Source organism: Bufo gargarizans, chromosome 3 (assembly GCF_014858855.1).
Source record: "Bufo gargarizans isolate SCDJY-AF-19 chromosome 3, ASM1485885v1, whole genome shotgun sequence".
Classification (NCBI taxonomy): domain Eukaryota; kingdom Metazoa; phylum Chordata; class Amphibia; order Anura; family Bufonidae; genus Bufo; species Bufo gargarizans.
This window is the reverse complement of record NC_058082.1, coordinates 537,359,632-537,377,298: the sequence shown is the minus strand read 5'-3', so window position 1 is coordinate 537,377,298 and position 17,667 is coordinate 537,359,632. Positions and strand designations below refer to the sequence as shown.

Genomic DNA, 17,667 nt, shown 5'->3' with positions numbered 1-17,667 from the left:
GCATTGCCCCGTTGCTCCTAGAGGCTCATTTGTATACATTAAAACATATTTTTTCTCAGCAATGTTGGCACATATGAACATGGGACCAGCACAGATGCTTTCACCTGCCAAGGGCACATACCACAGGTTAGCCAATTTCAAAGGTACAAATCTGCTGACAGATGCCCTTTAACCCCTTAAGGACCAAGCTAATTTTCACCTTAAAGGGAACCTGTCATGTGGATATTTGATTATAATCTAACTAATTATATACAATCATTAACTACTAAAAAGTGCCTTCGATTTTTGGGGCCGTTACAAGGCTTAGAAGTTTAGAAGCAAATCTTGACATTTTTCAGAGGTTTTCCAAAACCCACTTTTTAAGGACCAGTTCAGGTCTGAAGTCACTTTGTGAGGCTTACATAATAGAAACCACCGACAAATGACCCCATTTTAAAAACTACACCCCTCAAGGTATTCAAAACTGATTTTACAAACGTTGTTAACCCTTTAGGTGTTCCACAAGAGTTACTGGCAAATCGAGATGAAATTTAAGAATGTCAATTTTTTGGCAAATTTTCCATTTTAATGCATTTTTTCCAGTAACAAAGCAAGGGTTAATACCCAAACAAAACTCAATATTTATTGCCCTGATTCTGTAGTTTATAGAAACACCACATATGTGGTCGCAAACTACTGTACGGGCACACGGCAGGGCGCAGAAGGAAAGGAACACAATTTGGTTTCTGGAAGGCAGATTTTGCTGGACTGGTTTATTTACACCATGTCCCATTTGAAGCCGCCCTGATGCACCCCTAGAGTAGAAACTCCTTAAAAGTGACCCCATTTAGAAAACTACGAGATAAGGTGGCAGTTTTGTTGGGACTATTTTTAGGGTACATATGATTTTTGGTTGCTCTATATTACATTTTTGTGAGGAAAGGTTACAAGAAATTGAAATTCAGAAATTTCATCTCCATTTGCCAATAACTCTTGTGGAACACTTGAAGGGTTAACAAAGTTTGTAATATCAGTTTTGAATACCTTGAGGGGTGTAGTTTCTTAGATGGGGTCACTTTTCTGTAGTTTCTACTCTAGGGGTGCATCAGGGGGCTTCAAATGGGACATGGTGTAAAAAAAAAAAAAAAAACTGTCCAGCAAAATCTGCCTTCCAAAATCCATATGGCGCTCCTTTCCTTGTGCGCCCCACCGTTTGGCTATACAGCATTTTACAAGCATATATGGGGTGTTTCTGTAAACTACAGAAACAGGGCAATAAATATAGAGTTTTGTTTGACTGCTAACCCTTGCTTTGTTAAAGATTAAAATGGAAAATTTGGCAAAAAATAGCTGTTTTGGCACTTTTTTTTTGGACTGTTCATTTGAGTGGTTAGGTCATGTGTTATTTTTATAGAGCAGATTCATACGGATGCAACAATACCTAATATGTCTACTTTTATTTTTTTTAACATTAATTTAGGTTTAACACTATAATATACTTTTTGAAACAAAAAAAAAACATTTTAGTATCTCCATAGTCTGAGAGTCAGTTTCTTTTTTTAGTTTTTAGCAGAGCTCATTTTTTGTGGGATGAGAGGACTGTTTTATTGGCACTATTTTGGGGTGTGTATGACATTTGAATCGCTTGCTATTACACTTTTTGTGATGTAAGGTGACAAAAAAATTGATTTTTTATTTTATTTTTTTGACTGTGATCATCTGAGCCATTAGGTCATGCGGTATTTTTATAGTTCAGGTTCTTACAGACGCGGCAATGCCTAATATGTATACTTTTTTTAATTTATTTTAGTTTTACAAAATAATATCCTTTAAAAAAAAATTTTTTAGTGTCTAAAGTCTAAGAGCCATATTTTTTTTATTTTTTATGGGCAATTGTTTGTGGCCAAATAGAATTGAAATTGGGGAAGGGGATTATAAATTTAGTACTCCATGGAAGTGTGGTACTCCCTTAAGCAACCCTCAATGCAGAGGCCCGCATGATCGGGGCACGTGTCACCTCTGAGTGATGATGGTGTCCTTCCGTATCCGCCTCTTGTGACACACTCTGCACTTTTTGGGGGACCGTCCTTTTTTCTAGTATGGGGGACCACACCTAAAAAGTGTTGGCCAGGGATGATCCTGGCGCCTCCAGTTCCCTAAGGTACCCCAGCCTGCTCTTTCCTTATCAGAAAAGATCAGGGCCTTGAGAACTGCCTCATAGAACTGCAGGAATTTCTCTGTGTTGCCAGCGCTCCGGGACAGCACAAAAGAGTTGTACAAGGCAACCTGTAGACCGCAACTTTTTTGTACCATGCCTGGGTTTTGCGCATGGCGTTATATGGCTTGAGGACTTGATCAGAGAGATCAACTCCTCCCATATACCGATTGTTGTCCACGATACAATCGGGCTTGAGTACCGTTGCCGCGGTACCTCGCACAGCCACAGGGGTGATGCTGTTACCGTGAATTGTGGACAGTACAGAGACAACCCTCTTGTTTTACCAACAGGTTTCTTGTAAGGGCACGGGTCTCACCCCTGGGGATAGGTACCTCGAGGGGGTGGGTAGGGAGGCCGTGTTGATTTTTCTGCATGGACCCACGTGGATCTGGCGGTGAGGGACTGGAACAAGGGGATACTAGTATAAAAGTTATCCACGTACAGGTGGTAACCCTTATCTAGCAGTGGGTGCATAAGGTCCCACACAAGTTTCCTGCTAACACCCAGAGTGGGGGGACATTCTGGGGGTTCAATACGGGAATCTCGCCCCCTCATACACACAAAACTTGTAAGTGTACCCTGAGGTATTGTTATAGAGTTTGTACAGCTTCACGCCATACCTCGCCCGCTTAGAGGGAACATACTGGCGGAAACTCATCAACAGTGACCTCCCTTCCAGGTACATAGTCCTCTAAAAATTTGGCCCTGAAGTGATCGATGACCGACCTGGTTTTGTACAGGCGGTCATAGGTAGGATCACCTCGGGGGGGGGGGGGGGGGGGGGGGAGAGCGCATGCTGCATTATCTGCATAATGTAGGCATTTCCAAATGGCCTCAAAACTGGAACCTGTCATGGCCATACAGTAGAGTGGGGTCTGGTAGAAGACGTCCCTACTCCAGTACTGCCTGACACAGTTTTTTTTTTTTTTTTTACTAGGACCATGTGCAGCATGAGGCCCCAAAACGTCCTTATCTCCGCTGCACTGACCGGAGTCCAGCCACCGGACCTAGCCAAAAAGGAGACCGGGTGTTGAGCAATGAACTGTTAGGCGAACAAGTTCGTTTGCTCCACCATCAGATTCACAAAGTGGTCACTGAAAATAAAAATAAAAAAAGTAATATTCAGTGAAGCCCACTGAGGGAATCTAGATTCCTGGTTGGCCAACAAAATCCTCTGGGGTACACCATACAAGTTCATCGGTAGGGGGCTCAGGTGGACTTCTCTGTTGGGCCGAAAAACTAGTAAGAGCCCCAGGGCTGCTCATACTAGTGTGGTTCACAGGGTCCCTTGCATGGGGGTCCCCTGGCTCCACCTGGCGGCATCTCTGCCGCCTTGGGGGTTCATCATCACTAGATGATGAGGATGCGGATGACAACAGGAAAGTGGGGTCATCCTCGTCCTCACTGGGGCTCTCTGAGTCGGAGACAAGCAGGGCATATGCCTCCTTGGCCGAGAACGTCCGGCGGGCCATAGGGGATTGTGTGTGTGCGCATGTGTGTAAAACTTTATTTAGTGTGTGTGGGAGGGCTGGTGTTCACGTTAACTTATTCCCTGCCCTAACCAACCCTAAACCTAACAGAATAAAATAAATACAACTAAATAAAAATATCAAAGCCCCCAAAATTTTTAACAAACAAAAAAAAAAACAACAAAAAAAGAAAAAAGATTCAAAGCGGTCAGAAGCAGATCAGCGTGGGGTGGGCGATGTGCTAACAGTAACCGGATGCTAAGAGTGCCGGGCCACAGTCAGCGCACGCACACATGACAAAAGAGAATGTGTGTGTGTGTGGGGGGTGGGGGGCAGGGGGGAAGCTGCAGCACCCCTGGGGGGTCTAAGGTTGCACAGCTGAGTGTGCTGTGGACCCCAGGCACCCGATCAAGGAAAAGCCCAAAAAATAACTTTTTTCCCCCTAAAACTGTCCCTTAGTCTCCCTGCCTATTCTAACCTTTCCCTAAACCTGTCCCTGCGAACTTTTGTGCCAGATGGCACTATGGTGGCTCATGTGGGGGTGCTGAGCTCAGAGGTGGACGGACGAGCTCCTCTCTCCTGGCTCCATGGAAGCAGTGTGGAGGAGGAGAGCAGAGCTGGAGGAAGTTAACCCCCGCCCGTCCAGCCAATAGGATGCGATCCTGAGAGGTGATGTCACCGCTACTTCTCAGGATCTAAGGATGGTGATTGGTGGTGTATTATCGCACCACGATCACCATCTTATTCCGGGTTATCGGGTCACCGGAGACCCGAATGACCCGGAAACGCAGCAAACCGCAGGAAACACAGCAAACCGCAGGTCTGAATTGACCTGCGGTTTGCTGTGATCGCCGATACGGGGGGGTGGTCACAGGACCCCCCTCGGCATTGTCACAGAATGCCTGCTGAATTATTTTGGCGGTGATCGGAAATACACAGGGCGTACCTGTACGCCCTGTGACCTTAAAGGGAGTCTTTCACCTAATCTGAGCGTTTTAGACCGCTCAGATCAGGTTATAGACTCTTTAACCCTCATTACGATCATACCTTTGTCTTATGTGTCCATCGCCCAGATAATGAAAATAACACTTTTTAAACTTAGGCAAATTACCTTCTGAAGGTGCCCAGGGGCGGCGTTACTGGGCGATGTGCCCAGAAAAACACACCTCCAGCCGGCGGACGTCACGAGCGGCACCAGAGGACGGCGGGCTGGGAACTGGCCCGCACCTGCGCACTGCTCTGCCCATTATGGGCAGATGAACAGCTTTTCATATTGCGCATGCGCCAGCCAACTAAAGACAGCCGGCCGGCGCATGCGCAATATGAAAGGATGTTCCTCTGCCCATAATGGGCAGAGCAGTGCGCAGGTGCGGGCCAGTTCCCAGCCCGCCGTCCTCTGGTGCCGCTCGTGACGTCCGCCGGCTGGAGGTGTGTTTTTCTGGGCACATCGCCCAGTAACGCCGCCCCTGGGCACCTTCAGAAGGTAATTTGCCTAAGTTTAAAAAGTGTTATTTTCATTATCTGGGCGATGGACACATAAGACAAAGGTATGATCGTAATGAGGGTTAAAGAGTCTATAACCTGATCTGAGCGGTCTAAAACGCTCAGATTAGGTGAAAGACTCCCTTTAAGGACTCGGACAGCAGGGCATACCTGTACGCCGTGTGTCCTTAAGCGGTTAAATTGTAAGGATAAACAGATAATCATGACTTAGATAAGATACGATGGCATGGCATGATTGTACATTATGCTCATGTCTCTAAATTGCCTTGAGTTGAAACTATTCCCACAGAAAACTGGAAATGTTTTTGACTTCAGAAGTCATAAATGAGGAAATTATACTATAACTTATGTGATGCAGAAAGTGACAAGTGCCCAGTCAACCATCTTGGCCGAACCACTAACTGTGCCTGCCACATGCTAGCTAACAGTAGGAGAGATGACTTAATCATAATGCCAGGTATTTGTCAGTCAGAAAAATATTCATGTATTTTTGTCCTGTTTTGTTTTTAAATTGTGCTGATATTATTTCTACTGACGGGTAACCGCACAATTTGTTGCAACTGACATATCGTAGGGAAAAGTGCCAGAAGCAGTAGGTGCCACAGTACTTTATATCTCTACTAAATTTAGCTAAATAAGCTATTGTACAAAGGTCAACAAAGCGTAAATGCTTAAGAATGACTACATTTCCTATGGCTCGAGTGTATTCCATTTTTTATACCTTCTGAATATATTTTTTATATGCATAGTAGATAATCATTGATTGACACGTCAAGTAGCTACTTGTTGGCCACTTACTTAGGTAATATACACGGAAATGCATCTTCTATCAACAACCCCTATTAGATTGGTGCCACAAAGGCCATGTATGTGTTCCTGTAACCTGTGGCACGCAGATAATTATCCCACGGAAAGCAGAGGTTGACTGCCCATAGACCCCAAAAGGAAGCTTCTCAGTAGATTGATGCCTCGCAGCCAACGCCCGGTACATAACTATCTCCTAGTGTTAATTAATGCTGAAAGTCTCAGGTACTTATGTACCCGACCAACGGCTGAAGCAAATGTCTTAACGCCGCAATGGAAGTAAATGTTTACTGCTTTGTTCCCACACAGATTAACACTGATACACTGGGGCCACCATGTCATCACGTTATTGCTGGTAAATATAAGTGAGGGTTAACATCGTGTTTTTCCCATCCGTTTAACGTATACAAAATTAAATGCCACACCGTGGTCTCCATTCACTATACAGTTCCATTGTAAAAAATGCATTTATACTTTTTTTAACGGACTCTGCAAGATGCAATTTTAAATAGCAATGACGTATTGTGACAGATAAGTGCCCGCTGTAGCAAATCATTTTCTTTGGCAATGACCTATGTATTATTCTAACATTTTAGGGCTCTTTCACACCTGCGTTCTTTTCTTCCGGCATAGAGTTCCGTCGTCGGTTTTTGCTCCGGCCAAAAATCCTGAACACTTGCCGCAAGGCCGGATCCGGAATTAATGCCCATTGAAAGGCATTGATCCGGATCTGGCCTTAAGCTAAACGTCGTTTCGGAGCATTGCCGGATCCGACGTTTAGCTTTTTCTGAATGGTTACCATGGCTGCCGGGACGCTAAAGTCCTGGCAGCCATGGTAAAGTGGAGTGGGAGCGGGGGAGCAGCATACTTACCGTCCGTACGGCTCCCGGGGCGCTCCAGAGTGACGTCAGGGCGCCCCGCGCGCATGGATGACGTGATTGCATGGCACGTCATCCATGCGCATGAGGTGCTCTGACGTCATTCTGGAGCGCCCCAGGAGCCGCACGGACTGTAAGTATACTGCTCCCCTGCTCCCCACTACTACTATGGCAACCAGGACTTTAATAGCGTCCTGGCTGCCATAGTAACACTGAACGCATTTTGAAGACGGATTCGTCTTCAAATGCTTTCAGTTCACTTGCGTTTTTCCGGATCCGGTGTGTAATTCCGGCAAATGGAGTACACGCCGGATCCGGACAACGCAAGTGTGAAAGAGGCCTTAACTGCCGGGAACCCTCTTGTAAGCTTTGACCTTAATAGACTTAAAGGGGTTGTTTCGTCTCACCATTACTAAATCATGATGGGACTAGGCCCCAACCACCAGGTGTGGGACGTGGGGGGGCAGTGGAGATGGCCGGTGCTCTGCTGTTTCAGTAGCTTACTTACTTGGAAACGGCATAGCTTTCTGCGCTATAATGTTTCTGTCACTCCCATGCACTGCAATGAGAGCTACTGAAACAGCGGAGCACTGACCCGGTTTGCTGTTTCCCAGGGCTTAGTCCCATCTCACCTTAGTAACGGAGAGATAAGACAACCCCTTTAACCCCTTAGTGACCAGCCTTTTTTGCACCTTACTGACCAAGCATTTTCTTCATGTTTACAATATCACATTCCAAAAGCAATAACGCTTTTATTTCTCCATCTATGAAGCTGTATGAGGGCTTGTTTTTTGTAGTAGTTTTTAATGGTGACATTTTAAGGTACACATAACTTACTTATTAACTTTTATTAACTCTTTCTGGGAGGAGGATAGGAAAAAACAGCAATACTACCACTAAGTTTATGTTATAAATTTTGTGGCGTTCTTTTCAGCACAAATAACACAATCATTTTATTATCTGGGTCAGTACAATTATAGCAATACCAACTACATAACTTTTTTATTTTTATTTCTACAGAGCTGTGTGAGGGCTTGATTTTTGTGGGACGCCTTATAGTTTTCATTGCTATCATTTTGCGGAATATACATTTTTTTCATCACTTTACATTTTTGTGGCAAATAAGCAAAGGAATAAATTGAAATGATATATTGAATATACGCCTATAAATACAATAGAGCAAATAACATGGGGATAGGCGCTAAAACAAAATAATAATGTCTTTATTAATTGTCTGATTAAGAAATAAGGGGTATCAACCGTCAGTATAATGTGCAAAACTGACTTTAACAATTGTGAAAACACTGATATATACCAAATAGCACCACCATCTGGATTGCCAGTGTAGTCTCACAAGCTACTAGCATAAGGGGCTCATTCAACCACAGGGTTCAAGATGTGTATCCCAGGGTGAAAGGTATCAAGGGGATGTATTGGTATGGGAATTTCACCAAACACCACTCCAAAACAGTGAGAGCCAGCGCGCAGACTCTCACTGCACTAATAATCACAGGTGCTGGACTATGGCAGAGCAATAGCATTCACTCCAGGTGGATTAAAGGAGCAATGGTTGCCCTGACATGTCCCTTATTTGCAACAGCTCAACGCTGCGTTTCCATGCATTGGGAATGCATTTCATCAGGAGCTATGTGCACCAGGTTAATACTAGAGCCCAGAGCCTCAGTGTTGTTTTAATAACCGAGGTAATGGACAAACAAACAGTCAGTGATAGAGATCCCTGCCTAGCACCGTTTTCCTCTAGTGTGAGGTACGGAGCTTTACAAACAGTCACTATCCTGCCTGAGCTAGCAACCTCTAGGCTGAGGTGCTGCGTGCTAGTGTGCATGTAATCCGGCACTGTGATGGCCGCAAAGCGGCCCACAGAACACCGAGCTTTACAGGGTGAAACCCCGCCCTGTTAGACACGCCTCCGTCAATCAGCCAATCCGGCCAGGAGGCACGGCACAAGGCAAACTAAAGGCTGAAGGGTGGAGGAACAAGGTGAGTCACAGGGAAAGCGCAGCAAGCGCCACATAAACAAAGCAAGGAATTTACAAAGCGGCTTTATATATTTATCGCAGCATGGACATCTTTATTATAATATACAGTGAAGGAGAGTCACTCCAAGAGAAGTGTGTAAAAACGGACAGACACATAGATTCATGTGTGTAGCCACTTGTATCAATGATCACACACATGAATCCACTTCTCATAGTGCATTGTACAGTAACACAAAGAAATCAGCCTGGTCACTAGATGAACGGGACGTATGAGATCGCATCATTGAGGCCGGATGGTTTGATGGTATTCAGAGAAAAAATCCATCTCGCCTCTTTTTGCAACAATATGCGATCATAATCACCGCCCCTTGGTGACGGCTTCACAGAGTCGATCACTTGAAATTTGACCGAAGATGTATCCCCCCTGTGAAGGTCAAGAACATGACGAGCAATTGGCGTATCTTTGAGATTGGTAATATCCAAAATATGCTCCCCAATCCGTCTTCTTAGCTCTCTGATGGTTTTACCCACATATTTGATGCTGCATATACATGTCATTAAATACACAACACCAACTGACTTGCAATTGTGGAAAGACTTAATGAAGAACGTTTTATCCGCAGTGCTGTTAGTGAAGCTTTTGGATTTTTTAATGAACCCACAAAATTTACAGGATCCACAAGGAAACGTACCTGTAAGTGGGTTTCGCAGCCATGACTGCGGACGGGGGCTGATGTACAGACTATGTGTCAACATATCACGTAAATTATTGTTGCGGCGATAAGTGACTGAAGGGTTGGCTGAAATCATCCCACCAATATCCGGATCGGATTTCAAAATGTCCCAGTGCTCGTTAAGGACATGGCGCACCTCGTCATGGGCGCCGTCAAAAGTCCCAATGATCCTCACAATATTCTCACTATTGTCCCTCTTTTTCGGAGACAACAACCGATCCCTGTTAGTACTCATTGAGTGCTGGTAAGCCTGCTTTAGACACTGCTGAGGATAACCACGACACTGAAACCTCTGCTGGAGATCTTTAGCAGCCACCCTAAAATCACTGAGATGAGAACAATTCCTCCTAACCCTCAAGTATTGGCCCTTAGGGATTCCTCTCCTAAGGGCCACAGGGTGCGCACTGTCCCATTTCAAAAGGTTATTGGTAGCTGTGGGCTTTCTGAAAACGTTGGTACTAATATGCCCATCAGCAGACAATGAAATGGACAGATCCAGGAAGGAAATGTTCTTCAAATCCATTTCTGAGGTGAAAAAAAGTCCCACGGTGTTGTTGTTGAGGACCGCAACAAATTCACGGAACAATTCACTATCGCCCCCCCACAGGATCAGCACATCATCGATGTACCTGATCCAGAGGGGGACAACATCCGTGAATCGCTCCATATCTTCACAAAACACTACCTCCCTCTCCCACCAGCCCAGGTAGAGGTTCGCAAAAGTCGGGGCACAGGGACTGCCCATTGCGACCCCCCTGAGCTGGTGGAAGATAGAGCCATCAAACAAAAATACATTGTGTGTGAGTATGAAACTCAACAATTCCATTACAAAGGCATTATGGGCCCTATATTGTTCACCCCTCTGCTGAAGGAATGTTAGGATCGCTCCACAGCCCAATCCGTGAGGGATTGAGCTGTAGAGCGCCTCCACATCCAAACTGGCCAGATAGGTACCACTGTCACATTGGACACCATCCAAGCGTCCCAGCACATCCATAGTATCCCTTACATGTGAGGGCAAGCTGTTAACAAATGGACGCAGGATGGTATCAACATAAGTACTGATATTGGCTGTCAAACAATTGTTTCCAGACACTATCGGCCTCCCCTTTAGAGGTTCATACCCCTTATGAACTTTGGGGAGACAATAAAAGGCCGCAGTGACTGGGTGTGAAGGTAACAAAAAGGCCAATTCAGTCTTGTCAATGAGTTTCTTCTCAAGGGCTTGGTTCAAAATACAGGACAATTCCACCTTATAAGTTGGCGTGGGATCAGACGGAAGTAGTTCATATGTAAGCTTGTCCCTGAGCACGCTCATACACATATTACGATATTGTTCGTGCCCAAGGACAACAATATTTCCGCCTTTGTCTGATGATTTAATCACCACTTCTTTGTCCTGTTGCAATAACCACAAGGCCCCTCTTTCTTGGTCATTCAAATTGTCACTGTTAAGTCCATGCATGTCAATCTGACTCAACTTATTAGACACTATAGGACACAAAAGTATCAATTGGGGTGCAATCACCAATAGGTGGCATTTTTGTTGAGGGTAATCTAAGCTTGGTGAACGGACCATCACCTGGATCCCTTTGTCCCTCAGCCAGAAGATCTGATAAGATTTGGACATCTGGCAAGTCTGATATATCAATTCCTAGCTCTTCGCATTTCCTGCGGTCATTATTGACAAAAAATTTTCGCCACTTGAGCTTACGCGCAAATAAATTCAGGTCTTTGACCCACCCAAAACAATCAAACCTGCGCATCGGGACAAATGAAAGGCCCTTTTGTAGAACATGGGTCTCCATGGTAGTTAGAGTCCGTGAAGACAAGTTAATAACTTGTAACTCGTCCTTCATTGATCTAGATGGAAATAGGGATGTAGTTTGGGACGTACAGGGGGATGTCAATGTTTGTTCCTCAGTAAGTATTGGGAAATCAGCGGGGTATCGTCTAAAAAACCCCCCCTACCGTATTGACCTCTACCTCCTCGTCCTCTTCTACTACCCCTACCTCTATTCCTACCACCATACGGTCTTCTAGCGGACTGGGACCTTGTTCGCTTATCACCAGTAGCGTCTGAATCTATTTCACCCTCTGAGGAAGAGACTTCGGTATCTAACTCAAGAGCATCCGAATGTTTGATGCTATAATCAAAGATTTTGCCCTCTTTAAAGTCTCTGATATCTCTATTGAAAAGGGAGTGTTTCTTTTCTTTTAACTGGGCAGTGTATTTTTCCACAGAAATTTGGAGGAGTGACTCCTTTTTATTAAAATCAGTGTGACTATTGAATTTTTTTGTTGCCTCAATAGCTTCCTTCAGGTCACTTTCCAGAGATGTCACAACACTCTTTTCCTCCTCCAATAGGAGTTTCATCAATCTCAGAGAGGAATCTACGGACTCCTTCTCCCACTTTTTCAGGAAGTCCGCAGATCTCAATCGGACTGATGGTGTGATAGGATTCCTCAGGCCACGTGGGACAATTTTATTCCCAATATACGTTTCCAAAGACTGCACCTCCCACCAAGATCTAACAAAATTTTTGTAGATCTTAGTGACTTGTTTGAAAGCAGAAGAGATGGTAATTGTCTGAGAGGCAAAAGATATGTCTCGCTCAGAAAACACCTCACTAGGATCTCCCATCCACTGTGCGGTGTCAATGCCGCTAGATAAAAAGCCTGCCATTCCTTGTATAATAATTAAATGGAATAAATTGAAATGATATATTGAATATACGCCTATAAATACAATAGAGCAAATAACATGGGGATAGGCGCTAAAACAAAATAATAATGTCTTTATTAATTGTCTGATTAAGAAATAAGGGGTATCAACCGTCAGTATAATGTGCAAAACTGACTTTAACAATTGTGAAAACACTGATATATACCAAATAGCACCACCATCTGGATTGCCAGTGTAGTCTCACAAGCTACTAGCATAAGGGGCTCATTCAACCACAGGGTTCAAGATGTGTATCCCAGGGTGAAAGGTATCAAGGGGATGTATTGGTATGGGAATTTCACCAAACACCACTCCAAAACAGTGAGAGCCAGCGCGCAGACTCTCACTGCACTAATAATCACAGGTGCTGGACTATGGCAGAGCAATAGCATTCACTCCAGGTGGATTAAAGGAGCAATGGTTGCCCTGACATGTCCCTTATTTGCAACAGCTCAACGCTGCGTTTCCATGCATTGGGAATGCATTTCATCAGGAGCTATGTGCACCAGGTTAATACTAGAGCCCATTACCTCGGTTATTAAAACAACACTGAGGCTCTGGGCTCTAGTATTAACCTGGTGCACATAGCTCCTGATGAAATGCATTCCCAATGCATGGAAACGCAGCGTTGAGCTGTTGCAAATAAGGGACATGTCAGGGCAACCATTGCTCCTTTAATCCACCTGGAGTGAATGCTATTGCTCTGCCATAGTCCAGCACCTGTGATTATTAGTGCAGTGAGAGTCTGCGCGCTGGCTCTCACTGTTTTGGAGTGGTGTTTGGTGAAATTCCCATACCAATACATCCCCTTGATACCTTTCACCCTGGGATACACATCTTGAACCCTGTGGTTGAATGAGCCCCTTATGCTAGTAGCTTGTGAGACTACACTGGCAATCCAGATGGTGGTGCTATTTGGTATATATCAGTGTTTTCACAATTGTTAAAGTCAGTTTTGCACATTATACTGACGGTTGATACCCCTTATTTCTTAATCAGACAATTAATAAAGACATTATTATTTTGTTTTAGCGCCTATCCCCATGTTATTTGCAAATAAGCAAAGGGCAGAAATTATGGCTTTTTGTTGATGTTGTTTTTATTTTGCAGTGTTCACCATACGGGATAAATTACATAATAATTTCATAGTGTGGGGCGTTACAGACATGGCATTACCAAATATGTGGAGATTTTTGCAATTTATTTTCCATTGAAAATCATTTTTTTCAATGTAACAAACATTTTTTTATTGGATTTTATTTTATTTTATTTTAATAAATATTTTTTTAAACTTATTTAACCATTTAATAGTCCCATAGGGGGACTGTCATAGACAATATTTTGATTGCTTCTAAAATATTTCTATAGTGCAATGTATTTTAATGTCAGTGCTATACTGACATTCACCAGCAGGCTGTGCCAGAGAGGCAACCTGCTGGGAAACACTGGAGGAAGGCCTGGGGCTTATACTCGGCCCCAGCCTGCATACTCTGACATCGGCACCCCACAATCTCATTTGTGGGGTGCTGATGGAAGACAGAGGAGGTCCATTCCCTCTGTAACAGCTTACATTCGGGGGGCGCCATTGCTCGTTAAACAGCCTAGATTGGTACTCCTTCCAGTCCCAATTGTTAGAGCAAGAGTACGGCTAACAAGTAACAGCTGTGCCCCCACTCTCTGCTGCACGGTAGACACGTGCATCACTTAGGTTGGCCACTGTAAAAATGGGGCGGCTCAGCCTAAAGCCCCTTAGTGACTTCTGTAAAAAAAAGTGGTCACTTTTGGTGGCCACTAAAGGGTTAAGTCACGGAATACTAGATAAATGAATGTCACCATGATATATTTTTTTTCCTCCGATTCCAAATTTTACATACACTAAATGGAATTACGATAATCAGGTTTGGACTGATCCACCAATAGATCCTCTGGTTAGCTAAGCCTTAGGCAAAATAATGAAAATCTGCCGTCACAAAGATCACACATTAGGCAATGTAGCGATTAAGCTACCTATAGAAATTATAATTTTTTTTATTATTTCACAAATGACCAATTATCTTATCTGGGGTTCATCCCACGGGCATAATTAAAATCAAATTTTAGGGGCCACCAACCAAATAATCTACTAAATACGCAAAATACCATTTGAAAACCAACCAGTAGATCAACCTCTTCATCCCTAAGGATGATATACTGAGTCTTGCAGCCTATCAGTAGTGACATCGCTTCTCCAGAAAAGTCATATAAGCAGAAGTTTTTTTACAGATCTAGTAATATACAATTTACTGATTGAAATGGATGTGTAGCGCCAAAGTACATTCACTTGAGTTCTGTAATGGTATATGAGTGGCCTTCAGGCCGAGTACTCAAGGGGTTAATTTACTGGACGCTATTGGGCAGCCAGTCTTATTTATGGGATTTCATTGTCTTCCACATTCATTTCAGATAATAACAGTGAACTTGAAAACTTTATTTTTCCCGAAACTGTCACATACGATTATTATCCGCTATCATTGATAGTATGGACAAGCTTTATCATGTAATCTTTGCATTTCTCATTTATTTCCTCTCTCTTTCTCTGTCACAGGGGTTGAAAAGTTAATCTACCATCTGAATAAGCACAACATCCCAATGGCTGTTGCCACCAGCTCAGCCAGAGTGACATTTGAAATGAAAACAAGCAGGCACAAAGAATTCTTCAATTTATTCCATCACATTGTGCTTGGAGATGACCCAGATGTGAAAAATGGCAAACCTCAGCCTGATGCTTTTCTTGTATGTGCAAAGAGGTTTAACCCCCCTCCGAGCGTCGGCAAGGTAAGTGTGAAAATACATATTACTCCCGCCGCTGTGCTAGGTTTGGAAATTACACAATCATAAAGTAGTTACGTTTGCAGGGCAAGGGGCGAAATAGGTTATAGGTTATTCAATGTCTTTTAAAATGGTGAAAACTGGCCAGAAATCTGTCCCTTTGTGACTCATTCCATGTCGCCTAGAAGGCAGCTTGGACATCAGCGTGCACAAATGATCAAAAATCATATAATAGTAAAAATATATTGTACAAAGTACATTAAGAAAACAGCAGAACCTAGCAGCATCTTATACGACCTGACGTATTGGATCTTGCCAGACGCAGTTAATGCTTCGAGGTAAGGGTAAGTGACCGTTTAGCTCCCTATGTAAATTGTATTGCTTTAAGACTTGCTGTACAGCCATGGTACTCATTATCTTCTGCTTATGTCAGTCCTACCACTCCATCTCACTGCTAAATGGGCATGCAAAGGTTATCCCCAGAAGTCCAGCTGTCAGGTTACATAAAAACATTACACTTTTTGAAGAGAATTAAAAAATATATAATAATCTGCAGAAGCAACCAAACGATATTTGCCTTGTAGGCCTTTTTTGTATTTCTGTGGGAATGATATCTGTTTTCCCAGCTTAGTGCCTTTCTATGATATCTTGAGAACAATGGAACCTCATATTTTACCCATATATGTATATGTCTATGAACATTTTATAGCACGCAATAGAATAGGATACCGGGAGGGCTCATGTTTCAGATGTTCACATGCAGTATTACCTACTGTCTTTCTAAGTAAGATGGGTCCATCACCTAAATAGGGTGGCTTTAAAGGGGTGTTAAATAAAAGGACCTATCCTCAGGATAGGTTTTAAGTGGCTGCCAGCTGTTTTAATGGACTCTTCCTAGGCCAGTGACGTCACATTTATTGGTCAGATAGTCTAGGAGCAGCTCAATGTCAACCACAGCTGCTATCCAATGCTGTGAGGAGGAGGCCACGGTGCTCACCGGAGGGCCGCAGCCTCTTTAAACAGCTATCGGCTGGGATACCAAGTGTCAGGCCCCCACCAATCTCTCTGAGAGGATGGGTCGTCAGCATTAAACACTCAGACAACCCCTTTAAATTGCTTGTTCACCTTTGGGAGGCCTTTCTGCCAGAATCCCCCCCCCCCCCCCCCCCCCACACACACACACACATCCTGTTTAACCTGGTTGACCACAGCAGTTACATACTCTCCATGCATCATGTATTACTGCAGATAATAGTCCCAAATTGTAGCGTCAGATTGCCTTTAAAGGTGGTATTCAAATTAGAAGAGATAATACCCTCATCCACTAGAATTGCCTGAATGCTGGGATCCCCACCTATAGCCAGAACAAATAAACAAGCCTCATTATAATGAAGTGTACCACTGCCTATGGGACACCCAGAGATAGCCAAGTGCTATATTTGTACTTAATTGAGGTGAATGGAGTGGAAGTCCAATGCTCCATTTAAATGGAGGACTCGGTCTACATTTTCATGATTGACGGGGCCCCAAGTGGTCAGACATCCATCAATATTCTTTATTCAATTGATAGGGGATAACTTTTTCTATTTGGAATACCTCTTTAAAGCCACTCTTTTCCATTGATGGTGTTGGACTGGGGTTCCTCGGGCCCACCAGTAAAATTTATTCTAAGGGCCCACTGTAGAGCTACAAGTAAATACCACCTGCTACCACAACAGCAGGCAGCAGTAATATGCTTAAGATGATCGATTATGAGGGTCCCTGTAGCGATTTTGAGAAGGTAGGTCCTTTAGGAAAGTGGATACTGTCTGGCCTGCCTCTATGCCTAAAAGTCTTCTTCACCACCTGATGCATCTATACTAATAAACTACCAGGGTTTTTTATATGGACATAGGCAGGTTGAAATTCTGTACGCTGCATGTTTGTATGTATGTGGTGCGGTCTGTCTTCGGTGTTATGTGCAAGGGATGAGGGACTGGGGGCCCACCTTTGTCAGGGGCCCATTGGGGGATTTGCCTGTTCCCCTGTGGGCCAGTCCGAGCCTAGCTTTATACTATTAAACTTAACTGTAGCAGCCAGTGACAGGCAGCTGTTGCCACGTCCAATGAGCTTATGGGTTGCATCAAAAGGGACAGCTCAGAGCTGCCATAGATCTCTGGCTTCATTTGCACCAGTAAACTGGCGCAAACAAAGATAAATTTGTTGGGGCGGCTAGCCACTCCCCCTTCCCATCCTTGCCACAGCCACTTTAGGGAAAGTGGCGTGGTTGGCATAAAAACCAAGAGATGTGACATTTGTCTAAAAAGATGCAGTTAAAAAGTTGTAAACACGTAGGGGTAATTTAAAAAGACCTCTACAAAACTTTGGCGTATACACCACTTGTCTAAATATACACTAGCGCTCTTGCTGGTGTGGCTTTCGACCATTTTCTAGAAATGTCCCTTTTTTAGACATAGTGTGAGCGGGAAAAGTTGCAGATTGTATTGCAAATAACCAAAAAGTGGCATATATCTGTTAGTAAATGACCCCCATAGTTTGTGACTTTTTAA

General features: G+C 43.8%; 1 protein-coding gene across 1 annotated transcript in view; it reads left to right on the top strand.

The window, feature by feature from the left end:
• Nucleotides 1-17,667, top strand: part of LOC122930573 (pseudouridine 5'-phosphatase) — a 532,043-nt gene that overhangs the window by 236,683 nt on the left and 277,693 nt on the right. Inside the window, exon 3 of the mRNA XM_044284063.1 lies at nt 14,895-15,124. Coding sequence (XP_044139998.1) covers nt 14,895-15,124 — 230 coding nt within the window. The remainder of the gene's footprint in view (nt 1-14,894; nt 15,125-17,667) is intronic.